At 67.2% G+C, this 27,456-nt stretch overlaps 1 protein-coding gene across 1 annotated transcript in view; it reads right to left on the bottom strand.

The window, feature by feature from the left end:
* Window positions 1-27,374, bottom strand: part of LOC148590622 (ryanodine receptor 1-like) — a gene marked incomplete at its 3' end in the record, with an annotated part of 39,429 nt that extends 12,055 nt beyond the window's left edge. The window contains exons 1-17 of the mRNA XM_088538818.1: window positions 27,330-27,374; window positions 24,905-25,024; window positions 24,009-24,113; window positions 21,736-21,810; window positions 20,956-21,034; window positions 19,637-19,749; window positions 18,513-18,606; window positions 17,311-17,404; window positions 15,895-15,969; window positions 14,213-14,369; window positions 12,143-12,307; window positions 9,772-9,893; window positions 7,090-7,276; window positions 5,790-5,925; window positions 4,876-4,971; window positions 2,414-2,532; window positions 2,203-2,336 (exon numbers count right to left, since the gene is read on the bottom strand). Coding sequence (XP_088394944.1) covers window positions 2,203-2,336; window positions 2,414-2,532; window positions 4,876-4,971; window positions 5,790-5,925; window positions 7,090-7,276; window positions 9,772-9,893; window positions 12,143-12,307; window positions 14,213-14,369; window positions 15,895-15,969; window positions 17,311-17,404; window positions 18,513-18,606; window positions 19,637-19,749; window positions 20,956-21,034; window positions 21,736-21,810; window positions 24,009-24,113; window positions 24,905-25,024; window positions 27,330-27,374 — 1,916 coding nt within the window. The remainder of the gene's footprint in view (window positions 1-2,202; window positions 2,337-2,413; window positions 2,533-4,875; window positions 4,972-5,789; window positions 5,926-7,089; window positions 7,277-9,771; window positions 9,894-12,142; window positions 12,308-14,212; window positions 14,370-15,894; window positions 15,970-17,310; window positions 17,405-18,512; window positions 18,607-19,636; window positions 19,750-20,955; window positions 21,035-21,735; window positions 21,811-24,008; window positions 24,114-24,904; window positions 25,025-27,329) is intronic.
* Between the last annotated feature and the right edge of the window lie 82 nt (window positions 27,375-27,456).

Raw genomic sequence — 27,456 nt, 5'->3', positions numbered from 1 at the left:
GGAGACCCCAAGAGCCACCAGGAGCCCTAGAACCATCTCAGATGCCTCCAGGAGGACCCCAAGAGCCACCAGAAGCCCTAGAACCATCTCAGATGCCTCCAGGAGCACCCCAAGAGCCACCAGGAATGACCCAGGTCATCCTGGGACTCCCTAGGGACATCTCGGGGTGCTCCAAGCACCCAGGAGCCCCCAAGTGCCACCAGGAGCCCCAAGAACGACCCAGACCACCCCGGGATTCCCTAGGAACATCCCAGGGTGCTCCAAGCCACCAAGAGCACCCCAGGACCCCCACAACCTGCCCAGATGCTTCCAGGAGGACCCCAAGAGCCACCAGGAATGACCCAGGTCATCCTGGGACTCCCTAGGAACATCTCGGGGTGCTCCAAGCCCCCAGGAGCCGCCAAGAGCACCCAAGGGATCCCAGAACCATCTCAGATGCCTCCAGGAGGACCCCAAGAGCTACCAGGACCCCCAGGAATGACCCAGGTCATCCCGGGACTCCCTAAGAACATCCCAGGGTGCTCCAAGCACCCAAGGGTCCCCCAGGACACCCCAGAAGCAGCCCAGGTTCCTCCAGGAGCCCGTGCTCCACCAGCACCTCCAGGTACCACCTCTTGTACTGCGTGGAGCCCTCGTGCGTGCCCAGGAAGATGTTGGGGCGCACGCTGCGGGGACGGGGGGACCATCAGCACCCCTGTATCCCAAGTGTCCTTGTATCCCGTTGGAATAATCCAGGAGAACCCCAGGAACCGCTCAGGAGCACCCAAGGGAGGCCAGAACCAGCCCAGGTGCCTCCAGGAGAGCCCCAAGAGCCACCAGGAGCCCCAGAACCATCTCAGGTGCCTCCAGGAGGACCCCAAGAGCCACCAGGAATGACCCAGGTCATCCTGGGACTCCCTAGGGACATCTCGGGGTGCTCCAAGCCCCCAGGAGCCTCCAAGAGCACCCAAGGGATCCCACAACCAGCCCAGGTGCCTCCAGGAGGACCCCAGGAGCCACCAGGAGCCCCAGGAATGACCCAGGCCATCCCAGGACTCCCTAAGAACATCCCAGGGTGCTCCAAGCACCCAAGGGTCCCCCAGGACACCCCAGAAGCAGCCCAGGTTCCTCCAGGAGCCCGTGCTCCACCAGCACCTCCAGGTACCACCTCTTGTACTGCGTGGAGCCCTCGTGCGTGCCCAGGAAGATGTTGGGGCGCACGCTGCGGGGACAGGGGGACCATCAGCACCCCTGTATCCCATGTGTCCTTGTATCCCGTTGGAATAATCCAGGAGAACCCCAGGAACCGCTCAGGAGCACCCAAGGGAGGCCAGAACCTGCCCAGGTGCCTCCAGGAGGACCCCAAGAGCCACCAGGAGCCCTAGAACCATCTCAGATGCCTCCAGGAGGACCCCAAGAGCCACCAGGAATGACCCAGGTCATCCTGGGACTCCCTAGGGACATCTCGGGGTGCTCCAAGCCCCCAGGAGCCCCCCAAGAGCACCCAAGGGATCCCAGAACCATCTCAGATGCCTCCAGGAGGACCCCAAGAGCCACCAGGAATGACCCAGGTCATCCTGGGACTCCCTAGGGACATCTCGGGGTGCTCCGAGCCCCCAGGACACCCCAAGAGCACCCAAGGGAGCCCAGAACCATCTCAGATGCCTCCAGGAGGACCCCAAGAGCCACCAGGAATGACCCAGGTCATCCCGGGACTCCCTAGGAACATCCCAGGGTGCTCCAAGCCCCCAGGAGCCCCCAAGAGCACCCAAGGGATCCCACAACCAGCCCAGGTGCCTCCAGGAGGACCCCAAGAGCTACCAGGACCCCCAGGAATGACCCAGGCCATCCCGGGACTCCCTAGGAACATCCCAGGGTGCTCCAATCCACCAGGAGCACCCCAGGACCCCCAGAACCAGCCCAGATGCTTCCAGGAGGACCCCAAGAGCCACCAGGAGCCCCAGGAATTACCCAGGTCATCCCGGGACTCCCTAGGGACATCTTGGGGTGCTCTGAGCCCCCAAGAGCACCCAAGAACCCCCAAGGGATCCCAGAACCATCTCAGATGCCTCCAGGAGGACCCCGAGAGCCACCAGGAGCCCCAGGAACAACTCAGGCCATCCCGGGATTCCCAGGGTGCTCCAAGCCCCCAGGAGCACCCAAGGGTCCCTAAGAGCACCCAAGGGCCCCCCAGGACCCCCCAAGTGTCCCCAGGCCCCCCACCTGCTGACGTAGTTGACCAGCCCCGTCTGCAGCAGCAGGTCCCGCCGCGGCAGCAGGTTCTCGGTGATGAGGTTCTGGTTGGAGCGCACGGCCACCGCGTTGCACACGCACAGCGAGCAGAGCACGTCCAGCACCTGCGGGCGGCGCGGTGACACGGGGTGGCACCATGGGGACACCCCGCGGTGTCACCTCCTCGGGGACGATGACCCACCTTGTGGTTGCGGCCGTGCTTGTCGAGCAGGGAGATGATGGACTTGATGTGGTTCTCCTGGATGATGTTGAGCACCTCGGGGCTCTCGATGAGGACGCAGTAGAGGACCTCCAGGATGCCTGCGGGGCCCATGGCCATCAGAGGTCCCCATTGCCCACGGGAGGTCCCCATGGCCATCAGAGGTCCCCATTGCCCACGCGATGTCCCCATTGCCCATGCGATGTCCCCAGTGCCCAGGGGAAGTCCCCATGGCCCACGGGAGGTCCCCATGGCCACGAGAGGTCCCCATTGCTCATGCGATGTCCCCATTGCCCATGAGAGGTCCCCATCGCCCACAGGAGGTCCCCATTGCCCATGCGATGTCCCCATTGCCCATGCGATGTCCCCATTGCCCACGAGAGGTCCCCATGGCCCACGGGAGGTCCCCATGGCCATGAGAGGTCCCCATTGCCCATGAGAGGTCCCCATTCCCCACGCGATGTCCCCATTGCCATGAGAGGTCCCCACTGCCCATGTGATGTCCCCATTCCCCACGCAATGTCCCCATTCCCCATGCGATGTCCCCATTGCCCACAAGAGGTCCCCATGGCCATCAGAGGTCCCCATTGCCCACGAGAGGTCCCCATTGCCCATACGATGTCCCCATGGCCCACAACAGGTCCCCATTGCCCATGTGATGTCCCCATTCCCCACGCAATGTCCCCATTGCCATGTGATGTCCCCATTGCCCACGCGATGTCCCCATTCCCCATGCGATGTCCCCATTACCCATGCAATGTCCCCATTGCCATGTGATGTCCCCATTGCCCACGCGAGGTCCCCATTGCCCATGCGATGTCCCCATTGCCCATGTGATGTCCCCATTGCCCACGCGAGGTCCCCATTACCCATGCGAGGTCCCCATGGCCCACGGGAGGTCCCCATGGCCATGAGAGGTCCCCATTGCCCATGAGAGGTCCCCATTCCCCACGCGATGTCCCCATTGCCATGAGAGGTCCCCACTGCCCATGTGATGTCCCCATTCCCCACGCAATGTCCCCATTCCCCATGCGATGTCCCCATTGCCCACAAGAGGTCCCCATGGCCATCAGAGGTCCCCATTGCCCACGAGAGGTCCCCATTGCCCATACGATGTCCCCATGGCCCACAACAGGTCCCCATTGCCCACGCGATGTCCCCATTGCCCACGGGAGGTCCCCATGGCCCACGGGAGGTCCCCATTGCCCATGCGATGTCCCCATTGCCCACGAGAGGTCCCCATTGCCATGTGATGTCCCCATTGCCCATGCGATGTCCCCATTCCCCATGTGATGTCCCCATTGCCCACGGGATGTCCCCATTGCCCACGCGATGTCCCCATTCCCCACGCGAGGTCCCCATTGCCCACGGGAGGTCCCCATTGCCCACGCGATGTCCCCATTGCCCACGCGAGGTCCCCATTGCCCATGAGAGGTCCCCATTCCCCACGCAATGTCCCCATTCCCCACGTGATGTCCCCATTGCCCATGAGAGGTCCCCATTCCCCATGTGATGTCCCCACTGCCCATGTGATGTCCCCATTGCCCACGCGATGTCCCCATGGCCCACGGGAGGTCCCCATGGAGGTTCCATCCCTACACGGAATTCCCAGTCCCATGCAATGTCCCCTCCCCATGGGAGGTCCCCGTCCCTATGCAAGGTCCCTGTCCCTATACGAGGTCCCCATTCCCCGTGCAAGGTCCCCGTCCCCACGCACGGTCCTTGTCCCCACACATGGTCCTTGTCCCCACGCATGGTCCCCAGACCCATCCCCGATCCCCATCCCCGTCCCTGCTCCCTGTCCGCGGTCTCCGTCCCCGGTCCCTGTCCCCGTCCCCGGTCCCCATCCCCGTCCCCGTGCACGGTCCTTGTCCCCATCCCCGTCCCCATCCCTGTCCCCGTCCCCGGTCCCCATCCCTGTCCCCACGCATGGTCCTTGTCCCCATCCCCGTCCCCGGTCCCTGTTCCCAGTCCCCGTCCCTGATCCCCATCCCCACCCCCAGTCCCCATCCCAGTCCCTGTCCCCCGTCCCCGGTCACTGTCCCTGTCCCCATGCACGGTCCTTGTCCCTGTCCCCGGTCCCCATCCCCGTCCCCATCCCCAGTCCCTGTCCCCGGTCCCTGTCCCCGGTTCCTGGTCACTGTCCCCGTCCCTCGTCCTGTCCCCGTCCCCATCCCCATCCCTGTCCCCATCCCTGTCCCAGTCCCTGTTCCCAGTCCCCGTCCCCATGCACAGTCCCTGTCCCCCGTCCCCGGTCACTGTCCCTGTCCCCATGCACGGTCCTTGTCCCTGTCCCCTGTCCCCGGTCCCTGTCCCCGGTTCCCGGTCACTGTCCCCAGTCCCCGTCCCCGTCCCGGTCCCAGTTCCCGATCCCTGGTCCTGGTCCCCGTCCCCGTCCCTGTCCCCATCCCCTGTCCCCGTCCCTTGTCCCCGTCCCCGCTCACCCGACGAGGCCTCCAGCCGGTCCAACTTGCTGACCAGCCAGTCCAGGTTGTTGGAGAACAGGGCGCAGTTGGAGCGATTGCCGCGGATCAGGGAGGCTGCGGGGGAGGACGGTGAGGAGCCCGGCCCCACGGCGCCCCATAGCGCCCCATAGCGCCCCACGGCGCAACCCCTGCCCCATAGCGCCCCATAGAGCCCCACGGTGCGACCGGCCCCACGGCGCCCCATAGCGCAACCCCTGCCCCATAGCGCCCCATAGCGCCCCATAGCGCCCCATAGCGCCCCACGGCGCAACCCCTGCCCCATAGCACCCCATAGCGCAACCCCTGCCCCATAGCGCCCCACGGCGCAACCCCTGCCCCACAGCGCCCCCAGCCCCACAGCGCAACCCCTGCCCCACAGCGCCCCATACAGCCCCACACCGCCCCACACCACCCCCAGCCCCACGGTGCGACCGCTGCCCCATGGTGTGACCAGCCCCACAGCGCTCCACAGCGCCCCACAGCACCCCCAGCCCCACAGCGCAACCCCTGCCCCATAGCGCCCCACGGCGCCCCACGGCGCCCCCAGCCCCACAGCGCGACCACTGCCCCACAGCGCAACCACTGTCCCACACTGCCCCACAGTGCGACCACAGCCCCATGCCCCAGCACCACAGCGTGACCATTGCCCCACACACCAGCCCCATAGTGCCCCACAGCCCCACACACCAACCCCACAGTGCCCCACAGCCCCACGGCGCCCCCCAGGCCCCACAGCCCCACAGTGCACCCACAGCCCCACAGCGTGCCCATTGCCCCATGCACCAGCCCCATAGTGCCCCCCAGCCCCACGGCGCCCCCCAGGCCCACAGTGCCCCACAGCCCCATAGTGCCCCCGGCGCCCCCCAGCCCCCCAGCCCCCCAGGCCCCCGCACCCAGCAGCTCGTAGAGCAGGTTGACGATCTCCTTCCAGGAGGCCGCGGCCTCCTCGCCCGCGAACTCGGCGAAGTGGGCGGCCGTGCTGTACACGTTGAGGCGGTCGATGCAGTTGAGCACCAGCGCGATCATGCCCTGGGGGCGGCCGCGGGGCGGCTGCCCCACACGTGTGGGGCTGCCCCCCAAGTGTGGGTCCCGCCCCCCAAGTGTGGGTCCCACCCCCCAAGTGCAGGTCCCGCCCCCCAAGTGTGGGTCCCGCCCCCCAAGTGCGGGTCCCGCCCCCCAAGTGTGGGTCCCGCAGCCACCCTACGTGTGTGGGACTGCCCTCCATGTGTGGGTCCTGCAGCTGCTCCCCATAGGTGGATCTCGTCCCCAAGTGTGGGTCCTGCCCCCCATATGTGGGTCCCGCCCCCATATGTGGGTCCCCGCCCCCCAAGTGCGGGTCCCGCCCCTCAAGTGTGGATCCCACCCCACACACGCAGGTCCCACCCCACACATGTGGATCCCACCCCCCCAAGTGTGGGTCCCGCCCCCCAAGTGTGGGTCCTGCCCCCCATATGTGGGTCCCGCCCCCCAAGTGTGTGTCCCACCCCCATATGTGGGTCCCGCCCCCCAAGTGCGGGTCCCGCCCCCCAAGTGCGGGTCCCACCCCACACACGCAGGTCCCACCCCCCATATGTGGGTCCCGCCCCCAAGTGTGGGTCCCGCCCCATATGTAGGTCCCGCCCCCAAGTGCGGGTCCCGCCCCATATATAGGTCCCGTCCCCCAGGTGTGGGTCCCACCCCCCAAGTGCAGGTCCCACCCCCCAAGTGTGGGTCCCGCCCCACATATTTGGGGTCCTGCCCCCCAAGTGTGTGTCCCACCCCCATATGTGGGTCCCGCCCCCCTATATGTGTGTCCCACCCCCACGTGTGGGTCCCACCCCCCATGTGTGGGTCCCGCCCCCCACGCGCGGGTCCCGCCCCCCAAGTGTGGGTCCCGCCCCCCAAGTGCAGGTCCCACCCCCCATATGTGGGTCCCGCCCCCACACGCGCAGGTCCCACCCCACACATGCGGGTCCTGCCCCATATCTAGGTCCCACCCCCCAAGTGCAGGTCCCACCCCCCAAGTGCGGGTCCCGCCCCCTATATGTGGGTCCCACCCCCCCATATGTGGGTCCCACCCCCCAAGTGCGGGTCCCGCCCCCTATATGTGGGTCCCGCCCCCCATATGTGGGTCCCGCCCCACACGCACAGGTCCCACCCCCCAAGTGCGGGTCCCACCCCCCACGCGCGGGTCCCGCCCCCCACGCGGGTCACCTCCTCCTGGAAGAGGTTCTGGCGGCTCTTGAGCGAGCGCAGGCGGCTCTGGCGCTCCTCGTGCTGCAGCTCGGCCGCCGGGTGCTCGAAGTAGCCGATGAGGTCGCGCAGGGTCAGGATGACGGCGCCGATGGGCAGGGCCGGCCCGGCCGCCCCCTTGGGCCTCGCGCAGAGCCCGTCCAGGCTCCTGGGGGGGAATGGGGGGCGTGTGGGGCTAGGGGGGCGGGGGGGGGCACGGGGGGACCCACGGGGGGAGACCCATGGGGGGAGACCCATGGGGGAGACCCATAGCGCGGCTCTATAGACCCCATGGAGACCCATAGCGTGGCCCTATAGACCCCATAGCGTGGCCGACCCCATAGCGTGGCCCTATAGACCCCATAGCGCAGCCCTATAGCCCCCATGGAGACCCATAGCGCGGTCCTATAGACCCCATAGCGCGGCCCTATAGACCCCATGGAGACCCATAGCGTGGCCCTATAGCCCCATAGCGCGGCCCTATAGACCCCATGGAGACCCATAGCGCGGCCCTATAGACCCCATAGCGCGGCCCTATAGACCCCATGGAGACCCCATAGCGCGGCCCTATAGACCCCATAGCATGGCCTTATAGACCCCATAGCGCAGCCCTATAGACCCCATGGAGACCCCATAGCCCCCATGGAGACCCATAGCACAGCCCTATAGACCCCATAGCGTGGCCCTATAGCTCCCATGGAGACCCCATAGCGCGGCCCTATAGACCCCATGGAGACCCATAGCGCGGCCCTATAGACCCCATGGAGACCCCATAGTGCGGCCCTATAGACCCCATAGCGTGGCCCTAGAGACCCATGGAGATCCATAGCGTGGCCCTATAGACCCCATAGTGTGGCCTTATAGACCCCATAGCGCGGCCCTATAGACCCCATGGAGACCCTATAGCCCCCATGGAGACCCATAGGCCCCATGGAGACCCATAGCGCGGCCCTATAGCCCCCATAGCGCGGCCCTATAGCCCCCATGCAGACCCCAAGGCACAGCCCTATAGCCCCCAGCACTGTGCAGACCCCGTGCTGAGGCCCTATAGACCCCAGGACCGTGCAAGCCCCACAGCGCCCATAGCAGCCCCCATAGGCACCCATAGGGGCCCATAGCAGCCCATAGGAGCCCACAGGCACCCATAGGCGCCCCCAGCACCCATAGGCGCCCATAGGCACCCATAGCAGACCCCTAGCACCCATAGGAGCCCATAGGCACCATAGCAGACCCCTAGCACCCATAGGAGCCCATAGGCACCCATAGCAGCCCATAGGCACCCATAGGATCCCATAGGCACCATAGCAGACCCCTAGCACCCATAGCAGCCCATAGGCACCCATAGCAGACCCCTAGCACCCATAGCAGCCCATAGGCACCATAGCAGACCCCTAGCACCCATAGCAGCCCATAGGCACCCATAGCAGACCCCTAGCACCCATAGGAGCCCATAGGCACCTATAGCAGACCCCTAGCACCCATAACAGACCCCTAGCACCCATAGCAGCCCATAGGCACCATAGCAGACCCCTAGCACCCATAGGAGCCCATAGGCACCCATAGGAACCCATAGCAGCCCCCAGCACCCCCAGCACCCATGGGTGCCCCCGCACCGGATGAACAGCCCGAACAGCCCCGCGGTGCTGTAGATCATAGGATCCCATAGGCACCCATAGCAGACCCCCAGCACCCATAGGATCCCATAGGCACCATAGCAGACCCCTAGCACCCATAGGAGCCCATAGGCACCCATAGCAGACCCCCAGCACCCATAGCAGCCCATAGGCACCATAGCAGACCCCTAGCACCCATAGGAGCTCATAGGCACCATAGCAGACCCCTAGCACCCATAGGAGCCCATAGGCACCCATAGCAGCCCATAGGCACCCATAGCAGACCCCTAGCACCCATAGGATCCCATAGGCACCCATAGCAGACCCCCAGCACCCATAGGAGCCCATAGGCACCATAGCAGACCCCTAGCACCCATAGGAGCCCATAGGCACCCATAGCAGACCCCTAGCACCCATAGGATCCCATAGGCACCCATAGCAGCCCATAGGCACCCATAGCAGACCCCCTAGCACCCATAGGAGCCCATAGGCACCCATAGCAGACCCCTAGCACCCATAGGAGCCCATAGGCACCCATAGCAGACCCCCAGCACCCATAGGATCCCATAGACACCCATAGCAGACCCCTAGCACCCATAGCAGCCCATAGGCACCCATAGCAGACCCCCAGCACCCATAGGAGCCCATAGGCACCCATAGCAGGCCCCTAGCACCCATAGGAGCCCATAGGCACCCATAACAGACCCCCAGCACCCATAGGCACCCATAGCAGACCCCTAGCACCCATAGGAGCCCATAGGCACCCATAGGAGCCCATAGGCACCCATAGCAGAGCCCTAGCACCCATAGCAGCCCATAGGCACCCATAGCACCCATAGCACCCATGGGTGCCCCCGCACCGGATGAAGAGCCCGAACAGCCCCGCGGTGCTGTAGATCATAGGATCCCATAGGCACCCATAGGAGCCCATAGGCACCCATAACAGACCCCTAGCACCCATAGGAGCCCATAGGCACCCATAGCAGAGCCCTAGCACCCATAGGAGCCCATAGGCACCCATAGCACCCATAGCACCCATGGGTGCCCGCACCGGATGAACAGCCCGAACAGCCCCGCGGTGCTGTAGATCATCCGCGCCGCCTGCGACTCCTCGCGCTGCGAGCGCGACAGCGACAGCGCGTCGTCCATGTGGCCCTCCTGGTGCAGGATGGCCTGGGGGGACGGGGCAGGGGACAGTGGGACGGCCGGGGGACAGGGACACCCCTGGGACACCCCCAGACACCCGGAGACACCCTGGGAGACCCAGAGACACCCCAAGAGACACCCAGAGACACCCAAGAGACCCAAGAGACCCCCAGAGCCTCTAGAGACCCCCAAAACACCTCCAGAAACCCCCAGAGACCCCCAAGACACCCCAAGAGACCTCCAAGACACCCAAGACACCCAAGACACCCACAGAGACCCCCAAGACACCCTAGAGACCCTCAAGACCTCAGAGACACCCCCAGAGACCCCTAAGACACCCAAGAGACCCCCAGAGACCCCCAGAGCCTCTAGAGACCCCCAAGACACCCCAGAAACCCCTAGAGAGCCCCAAGACACCCCAGAGACCCCAGAGACACCCCAGAGACCCCTAGAGACCCTGAAGACACCCCAGAGACCCCCAAGACACCCAAGAGACCCTGAAGACCTCAGAGACACCCCTGGAGACCCCTAAGACACCCTAGAGACACCCAAGACACCCAAGAGACCCCCAGAGACCCCAGAGCCTCTAGAGACCCCCAAGACACCTCCAGAAACCCCTAGAGACCCTGAAGACACCCTAGGGACCCCAGAGACCCCCAAGACACCCCAGAGACCCCCAGAACCTCTAGAGACCCCCAAGACACCTCCAGAAACCCCTAGAGACCCCCAAGACACCCCCAGAGACCCCCAGAGACCCTGAAGACACCCTCAGAGACCCCTAAAACCCCCAAGACACCCTAGAGACCCCGAGACAACCCCCAGAGCCTCTAGAGACCCCCAAGACACCTCCAGAAACCCCTAGAGACCCTGAAGACACCCTAGGGACCCCAGAGACCCCCAAGACACCCAAGACTCCCCAGAGATCCCCAGAACCTCTAGAGACCCCCAAGACACCCCAGAGACCCCTAGAAACCCCCAAGACACCCCCAGAGACCCCCAAGACACCCAAGACACCCCAGAGACCCCCAGAACCTCTAGAGACCCCCAAGACACCTCCAGAAACCCCTACAGACCCCAGAGACACCCCCAGAGACCCTCAAGACACCCAAGAGACCCCTAAGACACCCAAGAGACCCCCAAGACACCCCAGAGACCCCAGAGACCCCCAAGACACCCAAGAGAGGCCCAGAGCCTCTAGAGACACCCAAGACACCCCAGAGACCCCTGGAGATCCTGAAGACACCCCCAGAGACACCCAAGACACCCAAGAGACCCTCAAGACCTCAGAGACACCCCCAGAGACCCCTAAGACACCGAAGAGACCCCCAGAGCCTCTAGAGACCCCCAAGACACCTCCAGAAACCCCTAGAGACCCTGAAGAGACCCTAGGGACCCCAGAGACCCCCAAGACACCCCAGAGACCCCTAGAGACCCTGAAGACACCCCCAGAGACCCCCAAGACACCCTAGGGACCCCAGAGACCCCCAGAACCTCTAGAGACCCCCAAGACACCTCCAGAAACCCCTACAGACCCCAGAGACACCCCCAGAGACCCTCAAGACACCCAAGAGACCCCTAAGACACCTCCAGAAACCCCTACAGACCCTGAAGACACCCCCAGAGACCCCCAAGACACCCAAGAGACCCCAGAGACACCCAGGACACCCAAGACACCCCCAGAGAGCCCAGAGACACCCTAGAGCCTCTAGAGACCCCCAAGACACCTCCAGAAACCCCTAGAGACCCTGAAGACACCCTAGGGACCCCAGAGACCCCCAAGACACCCAAGAGACCCCAGAGACCCCTAGAGACCCCAGAGACACCCCCAGAGACCCTCAAGACACCCAAGAGACCCCTAAGACACCCAAGAGACTCCCAAGACACCCCAGAGACCCCTGGAGATCCTGAAGACACTCCCAGAGACACCCAAGACACCCAAGAGACCCTCAAGACCTCAGAGACACCCCCAGAGACCCCTAAGACACCGAAGAGACCCCCAGAGACCCCCAGAGCCTCTAGAGACCCCCAAGACACCCCAGGAACCCCTAGAGACCCTCAAGACACCCCAGAGACCCCAGAGACCCTCAAGACACCCAAGAGACGCCCAGAGCCTCTAGAGACCCCCAAGACACCTCCAGAAACCCCTAGAGAACCTGAAGACACCCCAGAGACCCCAGAGACCCCCAAGACACCCAAGACACCCCAGAGCCCCCAGAGCCCCCCAAAACACCCCCATTTCCCCCCATTTCCCCCCACGTCGCCCCCCGGGCGCCCACCTTCCTCTTGAGCAGCCCCATGCGCAGGGCCTTGGCGTCGGCGGCCGCGTACGTGAGCCAGAGCGCGCTGGCCACGTGCTGCACGAAGCAGAGCGACTCGCCGTACTTGATCTCGGGGGCGCCCATGCCCTCCGCGTCGCGCTTGGGGGCCACCTCCAGCTTCTCCTGGGGGGACACGGGGACGTGGGGGACACCGTGGGGACGTGGGACACCATGGGGACACCATGGGGACATGGGACACCATGGGGACACCGTGGGGACGTGGGACACCATGGGGACATGGGGGCACCATGGGGACACCCATGGGGACACCATGGGGACACCATGGGGACACCATGGGGACATGGGACACCATGGGGACATCGGACACCCATGGGGACATGGGGACACCATGGGGACATGGGACACCATGGGGACAGCGACTCCCCGTACTTGATCTCGGGGGCGCCCATGCCCTCCGCGTCGCGCTTGGGGGCCACCTCCAGCTTCTCCTGGGGGGACACGGGGACGTGGGGACACCGTGGGGACACCCATGGGGACATGGGACACCATGGGGACATGGAGGACATGGGGACACCATGGGGACATGGGGACACCATGGGGACATGGAGGACATGGGGACACCATGGGGACACCATGGGGACATGGGACACCATGGGGACATGGGACACCCATGGGGACATGGGACACCATGGGGACATGGGGACATGGGGACACCGTGGGGACATGGGACACTGTGGGGACATGGGACACCCATGGGGACACCATGGGGACATGGGGACACCGTGGGGACATGGGACACCATGGGGACATGGGGACATCCACGGGAACAGGGACAGGGTGGCCATGGGACTCCTGAGACTGACATGGGGATGGGGACAGGGATGCGGACGGCACTAGGATGGACACAGGGACAGGGCCCATGGCCGGCTGTCCCCATGGGACCCTGTGTCCCCCCGTGTCCCCATGTCCCCATGTTCCCATGTGCCCGTGTCCCCTCTGTGTCCCCATGTCCCCACCTTGGACACCCAGAAGCAGAACGGCGCCACACGGGTGCTGGTCCCCATGTCCCCATGTCCCCATGTTCCCGTGTGCCCGTGTCCCCTCTGTGTCCCCATGTCCCCACCTTGGACACCCAGAAGCAGAACGGCGCCACACGGGTGCTGGACCCCATGTCCCCATGTCCCCTCTGTGTCCCCACCTCCCCATGTCCCCTATGTGTCCGCTATGTGTCCCCATGTCACCCCGTGTCACCCTGTGTCACCCACCTTGGACACCCAGAAGCAGAACGCCGCCGCGCGCGTGTTGGCTGCCGTGTCCCCATGTCCCCATGTCACCCCATGTCCCCTACGTGTCCCCATGTCCCCATGTCCCCTATGTGTCCCCATGTCACCCTGTGTCACCCCGTGTCACCCACCTTGGACACCCGGAAGCAGAACACCGCCGCGCGTGTGTTGGCCGCCGTGTCCCCATGTCCCCATGTCACCCTGTGTCCCCTATGTGTCCCCATGTCCCCATGATGTCCCCAATGTCCCCAACGTGTCACCCACCTTGGACACCCGGAAGCAGAACGCTGCCATGCGCGTGTTGGCCGCCGTGTCCCCATGTCCCCATGTCACCCTGTGTCCCCTATGTGTCCCCATGTCACCCCATGTCACCCCGTGTCACCCCGTGTCACCCGGTGTCACCCACCTTGGACACCCGGAAGCAGAACGCCACCGCGCGCGTGTCGGCGGCCATGTCCCCTACGTGTCCCCATGTCACCCCATGTCCCCAATGTCCCCAACGTGTCACCCACCTTGGACACCCGGAAGCAGAACGCCGCCGCGCGCGTTGGCCGCCGTGTCCCCATGTCCCCTACGTGTCCCCATGTCCCCATGTCACCCCATGTCCCCTACGTGTCCCCATGTCCCCAATGTCCCCAACGTGTCACCCACCTTGGACACCCGGAAGCAGAACGCCGCCGCGCGCGTGTTGGCCGCCGTGTCCCCATGTCCCCATGTCACCCCATGTCCCCTATGTGTCCCCATGTCCCCATGATGTCCCCAATGTCCCCAACGTGTCACCCACCTTGGACACCCGGAAGCAGAACGCCGCCGCGCGCGTGTTGGCCGCCGCCGCCTCCACCACGGCCAGTCCCTTGTCCTCGGTGAGCGCCAGGTAGCGGCCCGAGGTGACGTGACGGACACGGAAGGGCTGTCCCCAACGGAGGTGGCTGCCGCTCCAGCTGCATAGGGGACAAGGGACATCGTGGGGACATCATGGGGACATCATGGGGACACTGGGGACACATCGAGGTGACGTGACGGACACGGAAGGGCTGTCCCCAACGGAGGTGGCTGCCGCTCCAGCTACAGGGGACAAGGGACATCATGGGGACACTGGGGACATCATGGGGACACTGGGGACACTGGGGACATCATGGGGATGGGGACACTGGGGACACTGGGGACATCATGGGGACACAGGGGACATCATGGGGACACTGGGGACACATCGAGGTGACGTGACGGACACGGAAGGGCTGTCCCCGACGGAGGTGGCTGCCGCTCCAGCTATAGGGGACAAGGGACATCGTGGGGACACTGGGGACACTGGGGACACAGGGGACATCATGGGGACATTGGGGACACTGGGGACACATCGAGGTGACGTGACGGACACGGAAGGGCTGTCCCCAACGGAGGTGGCTGCCGCTCCAGCTGGATAGGGGACAAGGGACATCATGGGGACACTGGGGACATCATGGGGACATCATGGGGGGACGGGGACACTGGGGACACTGGGGGCACTGGGGACACATCGAGGTGACGTGACGGACACGGAAGGGCTGTCCCCAACGGAGGTGGCTGCCGCTCCAGCTATAGGGGACAAGGGACATCATGGGGACACTGGGGACACTGGGGACACTGGGGACACGCTGAGGTGACGTGACGGACACGGAAGGGCTGTCCCCAACGGAGGTGGCTGCCGCTCCAGCTGGATAGGGGACAAGGGACATCATGGGGACACTGGGGACATCATGGGGACATCATGGGGGGACGGGGACACTGGGGACACTGGGGGCACTGGGGACACATCGAGGTGACGTGATGGACACGGAAGGGCTGTCCCCAACGGAGGTGGCTGCCGCTCCAGCTACAGGGGACAGGGGACATCATGGGGACACTGGGGACACTGGGGACACTGGGGACACTGGGGACACATCGAGGTGACGTGATGGACATGGAAGGGCTGTCCCCAACGGAGGTGGCTGCCGCTCCAGCTGGATAGGGGACAAGGGACATCATGGGGACACTGGGGACATCATGGGGACATCATGGGGGGACGGGGACACTGGGGACACTGGGGACACTGGGGACACATCGAGGTGACGTGATGGACATGGAAGGGCTGTCCCCAACGGAGGTGGCTGCCGCTCCAGCTACAGGGGACATCACGGGGGGATGGAGGGACAGGGGACAGCGCTTGGGGACGCGTCACGGGGGGACGGGGGATAGGGACACTGTCCCAGGGGACACCCCTGGACCCCCAGGACCCCCCCAGATCTCCCAGACCCCCAGGGCCCCCCCCAAACCCTCCAGACCCCGCAGAGCCCCAGGACCCCCCAGGACCCCCAGACTCCCCAGACCCCAGGGCCCCCCCAGGACCCCCCCAAACCATTGGGACCCCCCAGGACCCCCAGGACCCCCAGGACCCCCCAGGACCCCCCAGACCCCCTTGGACCCCCCCGGCCCCCCCGTCCCCCCCACCTGATCCTCAGGGGCTCCAGGCGCCACAGGGACCGCGCGTGGGTGCAGACGGGGCCGCCCTCGTAGCTGACGGCGCTGCTGGGGACGGGACGGGTGACACCAACGGGTGACACAACCGGGTGACACCACCCCCCGGGTGACACAACCGGACACCCCCCGGTGACACCCCCAACAACAACCCCCCAGGTGACACAACCAGCCACCCCCCAGGTGACACCACCGGGTGACACAACCGGGTGACACAACAGGGTGACACCACCCCCCGGGTGACACAACCAGACACCCCCGGGTGACACCGCCGGGTGACACCGCCGGGTGACACCACCCCCCCGGGTGACACAACCGGACACCCCCCCGGTGACACCCCCAACAACAACCCCCCAGGTGACACAACCGGCCACCCCCCAGGTGACACCACCGGGTGACACAACCGGGTGACACCAACGGGTGACACAACCGGGTGACACCGCCAGGTGACACCACCCCCCGGGTGACACAACCGGACACCCCCCGGTGACACCCCCAACAACAACCCCCCAGGTAACACAACTGGACACCCCTGGGTGACACCACCGAATGACACAACCGGGTGACACAACAGGGTGACACCACCGGACACCCCCCGGGTGACACAACCGGGTGACACCAACGGGTGACACCCCCGGATACCCCCCAGTGACACCACCGGACACCCCCCAACAACAACCCCCCTGGTGACACCCCCGGACACCCACCTTGGGTGACACCGCCGGGTGACACAACCAGGAGACACAACCAGACACCCCCAACAACAACCCCCCGGGTGACACCCCCAGCCACCCCCCGGGTGACACAACCAGCCACTCCCTGGGTGACACCACCGGCCACCCCCTGACAACAACCCCCCGGCCACCCCCCCAGGTGACACAACCGGACACCCCCTGGGTGACACCACCGGACACCCCCCAGCAACAACCCCCTGGGTGACACCACTGGACACCCCCCAGGTGACACAACCAGACACCCCCTGGTGACACCCCCGGCCACCCCCGGTGACACAACCAGCCACCCCCGGGTGACACAACCGGACACCCCCCGACAACAACCCCCCGGCCACCCCTGGGTGACACAACCGGACACCCCCAGCAACAACCTCTCGGACACCCCCCCGGGTGACACAACCAGACACCCCCGGGTGACACAACCGGCCACCCCCCAACAACAATCCCCCAGGCGACACCCCTGGCCACCCCCGGGTGACACCCTCAGCCACCCCCCCAGTGACACAACCGGACACCCCCCAACAACAATCCCCCAGGTGACACCCCTGGCCACCCCCTGGGTGACACCCCCGGCCACCCCCGGTGACACAACCAGCCACCCCCGGGTGACACCCCCGGCCACCCCCCGCGCGGGGCCCAGGCGTCCGGGCGTCACCTGCGCTCGTCCCCCGGCTCGGGCGCCGCCGTGGTCAGACACTCGTCCATGTGGCCGTGGAACAGGCGCAGGACGTGGCCGCCCGTCACGTAGCCTGGGGACGGCGGTGAGCGCAGGGGCCCAGGCGTCCGGGCACCGCGTTGTCCCCATGGGGGGCCACATTGTCCCCATGGGGTCCCGCATTGTCCCCATGAGGTCCCCACATTGTCCCCATGGGGGTCCCCACGTTGTCCCCATGGGGGCACCCACCTTCCCATTGTCCCCACGGGGGGCACCCACGTTGTCCCCATGGGGGCACCACATCATTGTCCCCATGGGGTCCCCACATTGTCCCCATGGGGTCCCGCATTGTCCCCATGGGGGGTCCCCACGTTGTCCCCATGGGGGTCCCCACATTGTCCCCACCCCATGGGGTCCCCACATTGTCCCCATGGGGGGCACCCACATTGTCCCTGTGGGGGCCCTGCATTGTCCCCATGGGGGGCCCTGCATTGTCCCCATGGGGTCCCCGCGCTGTCCCCATGGGGGTCCCCACATTGTCCCCATGCGGGGCCCCACGTCATTGTCCCCATGGGGGCCCTGCATTGTCCCCACCCCATGGGGTCCCCCACATTGTCCCCATGGGGTCCCCACATTGTCCCCATGGGGTCCACACATTGTCCCCACCCCATGGGGTCCCCGCGTTGTCCCCATGGGGGTCCCCACGTTGTCCCCACCCCATGGGGGTCCCCACGTTGTCCCCATGGAGGGCACCCACATTGTCCCCATGGGGGCCCTGCATTGTCCCCACCCCATGGGGTCCCCACATTGTCCCCATGGGGGTCCACATTGTCCCCATGGGGAGCCCCACATTGTCCCCACCCCATGGGGGTCCCACATTGTCCCCATGGGGTCCCCACGTTGTCCCCATGGGGTCCCCACATTGTCCCCATGGGGAGCCCCACATTGTCCCCACCCCATGGGGGTCCCACATTGTCCCCATGGGGTCCCCATGTTGTCCCCATGGAGTCCCCACATTGTCCCCATGGGGAGCCCCACGTTGTCCCCACCCCATGGGAGCCCCCGCATTGTCCCCATGGGGGCCCCGCATTGTCCCCACCCCATGGGGTCCCCGTGCTGTCCCCATGGGGTCCCCACATTGTCCCCATGAGGTCCCCACATTGTCCCCGTGGGGTCCCCGCGCCGTCCCCGGGGTCACCCACCTTCCTCGCAGCCCGAGCAGATGGGGTTCATGTTCCAGAGCGTCTGCATGAAGGACGCGTCGGCCTGGAGCTCCCCGCTGGCCGTGGACAGGTGCTGGGGACAGGGGACGGCGTTGGGGACGGGATGGGACGGGGGGCCCCGGCGGCCGGGATGGGGGACCCGGCGTCCGGGATGGGGGGCCCCGGTGTCTGGGATGGGATGGGGGGCCCTGGTGTCCGGGACAGGGGGCTGGGACGGGGGGTCCCGGGGTCCAGGATGGGGGGACCCAACGTCCAGGATGGGGGATCCCGGTGTCTGGGATGGGGGATCCCAGTGTCCAGGATGGGGGCCTTGGTGCCCGAGATGGGGGGTCCTGGTGTCCGGGATGGAGGGCTGGGCCAGGGGGTCCCGGTGTCCGGGATGGGGGCCCTGGTGTCCAGGATGGGGGTCCGGGATGAGGGGCCCCGGCGTCCGGGATGGGGGATCCCAGTGTCCGGAATGGGGGACCCGGCGACCAGGACAGGGGACTGGGACAGGGGGCCCCGGCGTCCGGGATGGGGATCCCGGTGTCCGGGATGGGGGGCCGGGATGGGGGCCCCGGTGTCCGGGATGGGGGGCCGGGATGGGGGATCCCAGTGTCCGGGATGGGGATCCCAGTGTCCAGGATGGGGGTCCCGGTGTCCGGGATGGGGGGCCGGGATGGGGGCCCCGGTGTCCGGGATGGGGGGCCGGGATGGGGGATCCCAGTGTCCGGGATGGGGGACCCAGCGACCAGGACAGGGGACTGGGACAGGGGGCCCCGGCGTCCAGGATGGGAGGCCCTGGTGTCCGGGATGGGGGATCCCAGTGTCCAGGATGGGGGCCCCGGCGTCCGGGATGGGGGGCCAGGATGGGGGCCCCGGCGTCCGGGATGGGGGGCCCTGGCGTCCGGGATGGGGGGCCGGGATGGGGGGCCCTGGTGTCCGGGATGGGGATCCCAGTGTCCAGGATGGGGGATCCCAGTGTCCGGGATGGGGGTCCTGGTTTTCGGGATGGGGGCCCCGGTGTCCGGGATGGGGGATCCCAGTGTCCGGGATGGGGGTCCCGGTGTCCGGGATGGGGGATCCCAGTGTCCGGGATGAAGGGCCCCGGCGTCCGGGCTCACCAGGTAGCGCTCGGAGGAGACGCTCACGAGGATGAGGTCGTCGCCCACTCGGACCTTCTCGCCCTCCGAGCGCTGCTTGGACGCCGGGTGCATCGTCCACCAGCACGCCTCGCCTGGGGGGCGGGGGGCAGCCCCACGGCGCCGAGTGGGGGGCTGCCCCATAGCGACCCGCGGGGGGGCTGCCCCATAGCGACCCACGGAGGGGCTGCCCCATGGGGACCCTGCCCCATAGGGATCCTGCCCCATAGCGACCCACAGAGGGGCTGCCCCATAGAGACCCTGCCCCATAGCGACCCCGCCCCATAGGGACCCACAGAGGGGCTGCCCCATAGCGACCCGCCCCATAGGGACCCTGCCCCATAGGGAACCTGCCCCATAGGGAACCTGCCCCATAGCGACCCACAGAGGGGCTGCCCCATAGGGAGCCTGCCCCATAGGGACCCACGGAGGGGCTGCCCCATAGGGACCCTGCCCCATAGGGACCCCGCCCCGTAGGGAGCCACAGAGGGGCTGCCCCATAGGGACCCTGCCCCATAGCGACCCACAGAGGGGCTGCCCCATGGGGACCCTGCCCCATAGGGACCCTGCCCCATAGGGAGCCTGCCCCATAGGGACCCGCGGAGGGGCTGCCCCATAGGGACCCTGCCCCATAGGGATCCTGCCCCATAGGGAGCCTGCCCCATAGGGAGCCTGCCCCATAGGGACCCTGCCCCATAGCGACCCACAGAGGGGCTGCCCCATAGGGATCCCGCCCCATAGGGACCCTGCCCCATAGGGAGCCTGCCCCATAGGGACCCTGCCCCATAGGGATCCCGCCCCATAGGGACCCGCGGAGGGGCTGGGGGGGGACCTGCCCCATAGGGACCGTGCCCCATAGGGACCCCGCCCCATAGGAATCCCGCCCCACAGGGACCCGCGGAGGGGCTGCCCCATAGGGACCCTGCCCCATAGGGAGCCTGCCCCATAGGGACCGTGCCCCATAGGGACCCCGCGGAGGGGCTGCCCCATAGGGATCCTGCCCCATAGGGACCCACGGAGGGGCTGGCGGGGACCCCATGGAGGGGCTGGTGGGGACCCTGCCCCATAGGGAGACATGGAGGGGCTAATGGGGACCCCACAGAGGGGCTGGTAGGGACCCCATGGAGGGGCTGGTGGGGACCCTGCCCCATAGGGAACCCCTAGAGGGGCCAGTGGGGACCCTGCCCCACAGGGACCCCGTGGGGACCCCCACCCCATAGGGCACAGACAGCCCCCCCACGCAGGGCCCTCCACCCCATAGGGCCCCACGGGAGGACACACCGGCCCCACAGGGCCCCCACCTGCCGCGTCCCTCTGCAGCCCCACGTCGAAGGCCAGTTTGTCGGTGACGGAGCGGGACGTGGTCAGACAGCTCAGGTACTGCGGAGGGGACGGCGTGAGGGCGGCCCGGACGCCGGGGCCCGCGGGCGCCGTGAATGGGGTGCGTGCGTGGGGTCATTGCATGGGGTGCATGAATGGGGTCTGTGTATGGGGTCATTGCACGGGGTCTGTGCACGGGGTCTGTGCACGGGGTCTGTGTGTGGGGTCCGTGCGTGGGGTCTGTGCGTGGGGTCTGTGCACGGGGTCCTTGCACGGGTGCCTTGCACACGCTCCTTGCACGCGCTCCTTGCACGGGGTCCATGCACAGGGTCTTTGCACAGGGTCTGTGCATGGGGTCCGTGCATGGGGTCTTTGCACGGGGTCCTTGCACGGGGCCCATGCACTGGGTCCTTGCACGCGCTCCTTGCACGGGCTCCATGCACAGGGTCTTTGCACGGGCTCCATGCACAGGGTCCATGCACGGGGTCCTTGCACACGCTCCTTGCACGCGCTCCTTGCACGGGGTCCTTGCACGGGCTCCATGCACGGGCTCCATGCACGGGCACCTTGCACTGGGTCCTTGCACGCGCTCCTTGCACGCGCTCCTTGCACGGGGTCCTTGCACGCGCTCCTTGCACGCGCTCCTTGCATGCGCTCCTTGCACGCGCTCCTTGCACGGGCTCCATGCACGGGGTCCTTGCACGCGCTCCTTGCACGCGCCCCTTGCACGCGCCCCTTGCACGCGCCCCTTGCACACTCACCATGCCGCTGTGCGAGTGCCGCAGCAGGATGGCGTGGCCGTAGAGCAGCGTCCGGTGGCCACCGCCCTGCGAGGACTGCGGGGACACGAGGGGACACGAGGGGACACGGTGGGCGCGAGGCCACCGCGGCACCGGGAGCCCTCGTGCATGGCCGAGACCCACGTGCATTGCACAAGGGGTTTGCACGGAGCATGTCGGGTGCTCGTGCATCGCACGAGTGTGTTGCACAGGCAACATGGAGCACTTGGTGCATTGCACAAGTGCTTTGCACAGAGCACGTCGGGTGCTCGTGCATTGCACAAGTGCTTTGCATGGCCATGCCCGGCACTCGTGCATTGCACAAGTGCTTTGCACGGGCAACACTGGGCACACTGTGCATTGCACAAGTGCTTTGCACGGAGCACGCCGGGTGCTCGTGCATCGCATGGGCCATGTTGGGTGCTCGTGCATTGCACGAGTGCTTTGCACGGCCAACATGGAGCACTTGGTGCATTGCACAAGTGCTTTGCATGGCCATGTCAAGTGCTCGTGCATTGCACAAGTGCTTTGCACGGAGCATGTCGAGTGCTCGTGCATTGCACGGGCCATGTCAGGTGCTCGTGCATTGCACAAGTGCTTTGCATGGCCATGTCGGGCACTTGTGCATTGCACAGCCAACATCAGGCACCTTGTGCATTGCACAAGTGCTTTGCACGAGCAACACTAGGCACTTTGTGCATTGCACAAGTGCTTTGCATGGCCGTGCCGGGTGCTCGTGCATTGCACAAGTGCTTTGCACGGCCAATGTCAGGCACCTTGTGCATTGCACAAGTGCTTTGCACGGATATAGGGCACCTTGTGCATTGCACAAGTGCTTTGCATGGCCGTGCCGGGCGCTCGTGCATTGCACAAGTGCTTTGCATGGCCAATGTCGGGCACCTTGTGCATTGCACAAGTGCTTTGCACGGCTGTGCTGGGCGCTCGTGCATTGCACAAGTGCTTTGCACGGCCATGCCAGGTGCTTGTGCATTGCACAAGTGCTTTGCACGAGCAACACTGGGCACTTTGTGCATTGCACAAGGGCTTTGTGCATTGCACAAGTGCTTTGCATGGCTGTGCCGGGCGCTCGTGCATTGCACAAGTGCATTGCATGGCCAATGTCGGGCACCTTGTGCATTGCACAAGTGCTTTGCACGGCCAACATGGAGCACATTGTGCATTGCACAAGTGCTTTGCACGGCCAATGTCAGGCACCTTGTGCATTGCACAAGTGCTTTGCACGAGCAACCCCGGGCACCTTGTGCCTTGCACAAGTGCTTTGCATGGCTGTGCCGGGCGCTCGTGCATTGCACAAGTGCTTTGCACGAGCAACACCGGGCATTTTGTGCATTGCACAAGTGCTTTGCATGGCCGTGCCAGGCGCTCGTGCATTGCACAAGTGCATTGCATGGCCAATATTGGGCACCTTGTGCATTGCACAAGTGCTTTGCATGGCCATGCCCGGTGCTCGTGCATTGCACAAGTGCTTTGCACGAGCAACCCTGGGCACCTTGTGCATTGCACTAGTGCATTGCACGGATATAGGGCACCTTGTGCATTGCACAAGTGCTTTGCATGAGCAACACCTGGTACTTTGTGCATTGCACAAGTGCTTTGCATGGCTGTTCTGGGCACTCATGCATTGCACAAGTGCTTTGCACGGGCACCACCTGGCAGTTTGTGCATTGCACAAGTGCTTTGCACGAGCAACACAGGGCAGTTTGTGCATTGCACAAGTGCTTTGCACGGGCACTTTGTGCATTGCACAAGTGCTTTGCATGGCCGTGCCAGGCGCTCGTGCATTGCACAAGTGCTTTGCACGAGCAACCCCGGGCACCTTGCGCCTTGCACAAGTGCTTTGCACGCGCACTTCGCGCCTTGCACAAGTGCTTTGCACGCGCACTTCGCGCACCGCCCCGGCGCATCCAGGATCCATGCGGAGGCAGGAGGGGACCGCGGGATCAAGGGACAACGTCGGGACAGGGTCGGGACACACACGGGAGCCCGCCCGGACGCCTGGGCCCATGCGGACACGGGTGGGGGGGGGCTGCCCCCCAGGAGGAAGAGGAGGGGACGAAGGCAAAGAGGAAGGGGAGGGGGTCACTGCACCACGGTGGCACCTACCCACTTATCCAGGTCCAGCCCCTGGGGCGGGCGGGGGGAGAGAGAGAAAAGAGGTCACGCGTGGGGGTGGCGGGGGGGGGGATCGGCCCCACGGAGCCGCCCCGGACGCCGGGGCCCCTCGCGGCGCTCACCTCGGCGCCCGTCTCGGCGCTGTTGGCCAACATCTCCTGCAGCGCCCGCACCGAGAGCGACTGCTCCAGCACGAAGCAGCACACGGCCAGGTCCGGGGGGACATTCTGGGGACGGCGGGGTCACCCACGGGTGTCCCCCCCACGCGCGACAGTGTCCCCGTGGAAGCGGGTGGCACCGCGGGTGGCGGGTTAGAACGCGCCGCGTCCTCGAGTCCCCCGTGTCCCGCGCCCCGCGGCCAGGGACGTGGGTGTCCCCTCACACGCCGTGTCCCCGCGTGTCCCCTGGCCCCACGCGCGGCAGCTCGGCGTTTCCCCCGTGTCCCCGCGTCTCCTGTCCCCTCGCACCCCGTGTCCCCGCGTGTCCCCGCGTGTCCCTGTCCCCGGCGGCTCCCCCGTGTCCCCTGTCCCCGCATCCCCCGTCCCCGTGTCCCCGCGTGTCCCCCCGTGTCCCCGCAATTCCCCATCCCCGGCGGCTCCCCCGTGTCCCCCGTCCCCGTGTCCCCCATCCCCGCGTCCCCTGTCCCCTCGAACCCCGTGTCCCCGCGTGTCCCCGTCCCCAGCGGCTCCCTCGCGTCCCCCATCCCCGTGTCCCCGGTCCCCGTGTCCCCTGTCCCCGCATCCCCCGTCCCCGTGTCCCTTGTCCCCTGTCCCCTCGCACACTGTGTCCCCGCGTGTCCCCGTCCCCAGCGGCTCCCCCGTGTCCCCCGTCCCCGTGTCCCCGCGCATCCCCGCGTGTCCCCGCGTGTCCCTGTCCCCGGCGGCTCCCCCGTGTCCCCGGTCCCCGTGTCCCCCCGCCCCCCCGCGTGTCCCCCCACCCCCCCGCGTCCCCCTCCCGTGTCCCCCGTCCCCGTGTCCCCCCGTGTCCCCACGCGCCCCCCCGCGCCCCCCGCTCCCACCTGCGCGTTGGACGTGGGCTCCAGGAAGCAGAGGCGGTTCCCGAAGCCCTCGGCCGCCAGGCACAGCTTGAGCTGCTCCTTGAGCAGGGCGCTCGTGCACTGCAGGACCACCTCGTCGTCCTGCCGGACGCCGGGGCCCCTCAGTGTCCCCGGGGCCCCTCAGTGTCCCCGGGGCTCCGCGGGGGACCCTCAACGACCCCCGGGCTCCTCAACGACCCCCGGGGCCCCTCAACGACCCCCGGGCTCCGCGGGGACCCTCAACGACCCCCGGGCTCCTCAACGACCCCCGGGCTCCGCGGGGACCCCTCAATGACCCCCGGGGCCCCTCAACGACCCCCGGGCTCCTCAGGGGACCCTCAACGACCCCCGGACCCCTCGGCGACCCCCGGACCCCTCAACGACCCCCGGGCTCCGCAGGGGACCCTCGGCGACCCCCGGGGCCCCTCAACGACCCCCGGACCCCTCAACGACCCCGGGACCCCTCAACGACCCCCGGGCTCCGCGGGGACCCCTCAACGACCCCCGGGCCCCTCAACGACCCCCGGGCTCCGCAGGGGACCCTCGGCGACCCCCGGGCCCCTCAACGACCCCCGGGGCTCCGCGGGGGACCCTCAACGACCCCCGGGGCCCTCAACGACCCCCGGGCTCCTCAGGGGACCCCCGGGCTCCGCAGGGGACCCTCGGCGACCCCCGGGCCCCTCAACGACCCCCGGGCTCCGCAGGGGACCCTCGGCGACCCCCGGGGCCCCTCAACGACCCCCGGACCCCTCAACGACCCCCGGGCTCCGCAGGGGACCCTCAGCGACCCCCGGGGCCCCTCAACGACCCCCGGGCTCCGCAGGGGACCCTCAACGGCCCCCGGATCCCTCAACGACCCCCGGGCCCCTCAACGACCCCCGGGGCCCTCAACGACCCCCCGGGCTCCGCAGGGGGCCCCGGCGTCCGAGCCCCCCCCCCCCGCCCCCCCGGCACCTGCCGCCAACAGCGGCCACCTGCGCCCGTCGCTCCGGGAGGGGAGGGGGGGATTCCTGGAGCGCCCGGACGCCGGGGCCCGCCCTGGGGTGCGGCCAAATTGGGGGGGGGGGGCTCGGACGCCGGGGCCCCTTCCCTGGGCTCCCCATGGGGTTCAGACCCCCCCGTATGACGGGACTGGGCCCAGCTGGGGAAATGGGGGTGTGGGGGGGCTCGGACGCCGGGGCCCCCTCCCTGGGCTCCCCATAGGGTTCAGACCCCCCCCCAGACCCCCCGTATGGGGGGGGGGCAGAGGGGCGCCCGGACGCCGGGGCCCCCCCTCCAAGGCGCCTCCCCCCCCCCCTCGGAATTGAGGCGGCTGCTCCCGGGGGGGGGGCGCGGAGCAATGAGCACCCCCCCCCCCGCTGCCGTTTTAAGGCCAAAACCCAGAAATTGGGACAAAGCAGCGAACTAGGCCACCCCCCCCCCCAAAAAAAGGGACCCAACGCAAGGGGGGGGGGGGGGCGCGAGGGCCCAGGCGTCCGGGGGGGGGGGAGGGGCGGGGGGGGGATCCGGTTTCCCCCCCGACAGCTGCTCCCCCCCCCCCCCCGTTGCTTTTTTGGGCGCCTCTCGGGTTGCCCCGGGACAGGTGCGGCCGGGCACGCGCGTGTGCAAGGGGGGCGTGCACGCGCGACCCCCCCGCCTTGCACACGCGTTGCACACGAGCAACCTGCACCGGCCCCGTCACCCCCCCCGCCTTGCACGCGCACCCCCCCTTTGCACACTCGTAACCTGCGCCCGGCCCCGTCGTCCCCCCCCCGCCTTGCACGCGACCCCCTTGCACACTCATTGCACACGAGCAACTTGCGCCCGGTTCCGTCACCCCCGCAACTCTTGCACACGCGCCCTCCCCCCCGCCTTGCACACTCGTTGCACACTCGTAACCTGCCCCCGCAGCTCTTACACGCGCGGCCCCCCCGCCTTGCACACTCATTGCACACGAGCAACCCGCACCCGGCCCCGTCGCCCCGCGGCTCTTGCACGCGCGCCCCCCCGCCTTGCACACTCGTTGCACACTCGTAACCTGCCCCCGCAGCTCTTACACGCGCGCCCCCCCTTTGCACACTCGTTGCACACTCGTAACCTGCCCCGTTGCCCCCGCAGCTCTTGCACGCGCCCCCCCTTGCACACTCGTTGCACACGAGCAACCCGCGCCCGGCCCCGTCGCCCCGCGGCTCTTGCACGCGCGCCCCCCCCCTTTGCACACTCGTTGCACACTTGTAACCTGCCCCGTTGCCCCCGCAGCTCTTGCACGCGCCCCCCTTGCACACTCGTTGCACACGAGCAACCTGCGCCCGGCCCCGCCGCCCTTGCACGCGCGCCCCCCCCCTTGCACACTCGTTGCACACGAGCCCCGTGCACGGGGGGGGGGTCCCCGCGGCTCTCCCGGTGTCCCCCGTGTCCCCCCACGCACCGTGCGCAGGAACTGGACGTCGTCCTCGCCGTCGGCCTCGGCCATCGCTGCGGGCGCCGCTGTCACCGCCCGGTGTCACCGGCGGGTCCCGGTGTCACCGACGGGTCCCGGTCACCGGTGGCTCCTG

The sequence above is a fragment of the Tinamus guttatus genome, unplaced genomic scaffold (genome assembly GCF_059628265.1).
Source record: "Tinamus guttatus ecotype Peru unplaced genomic scaffold, ASM5962826v1 Tinamus_guttatus_pri_ptg001207l, whole genome shotgun sequence".
Lineage (NCBI taxonomy): Eukaryota > Metazoa > Chordata > Aves > Tinamiformes > Tinamidae > Tinamus > Tinamus guttatus.
This window is presented reverse-complemented; position numbering and strand designations above follow the sequence as displayed.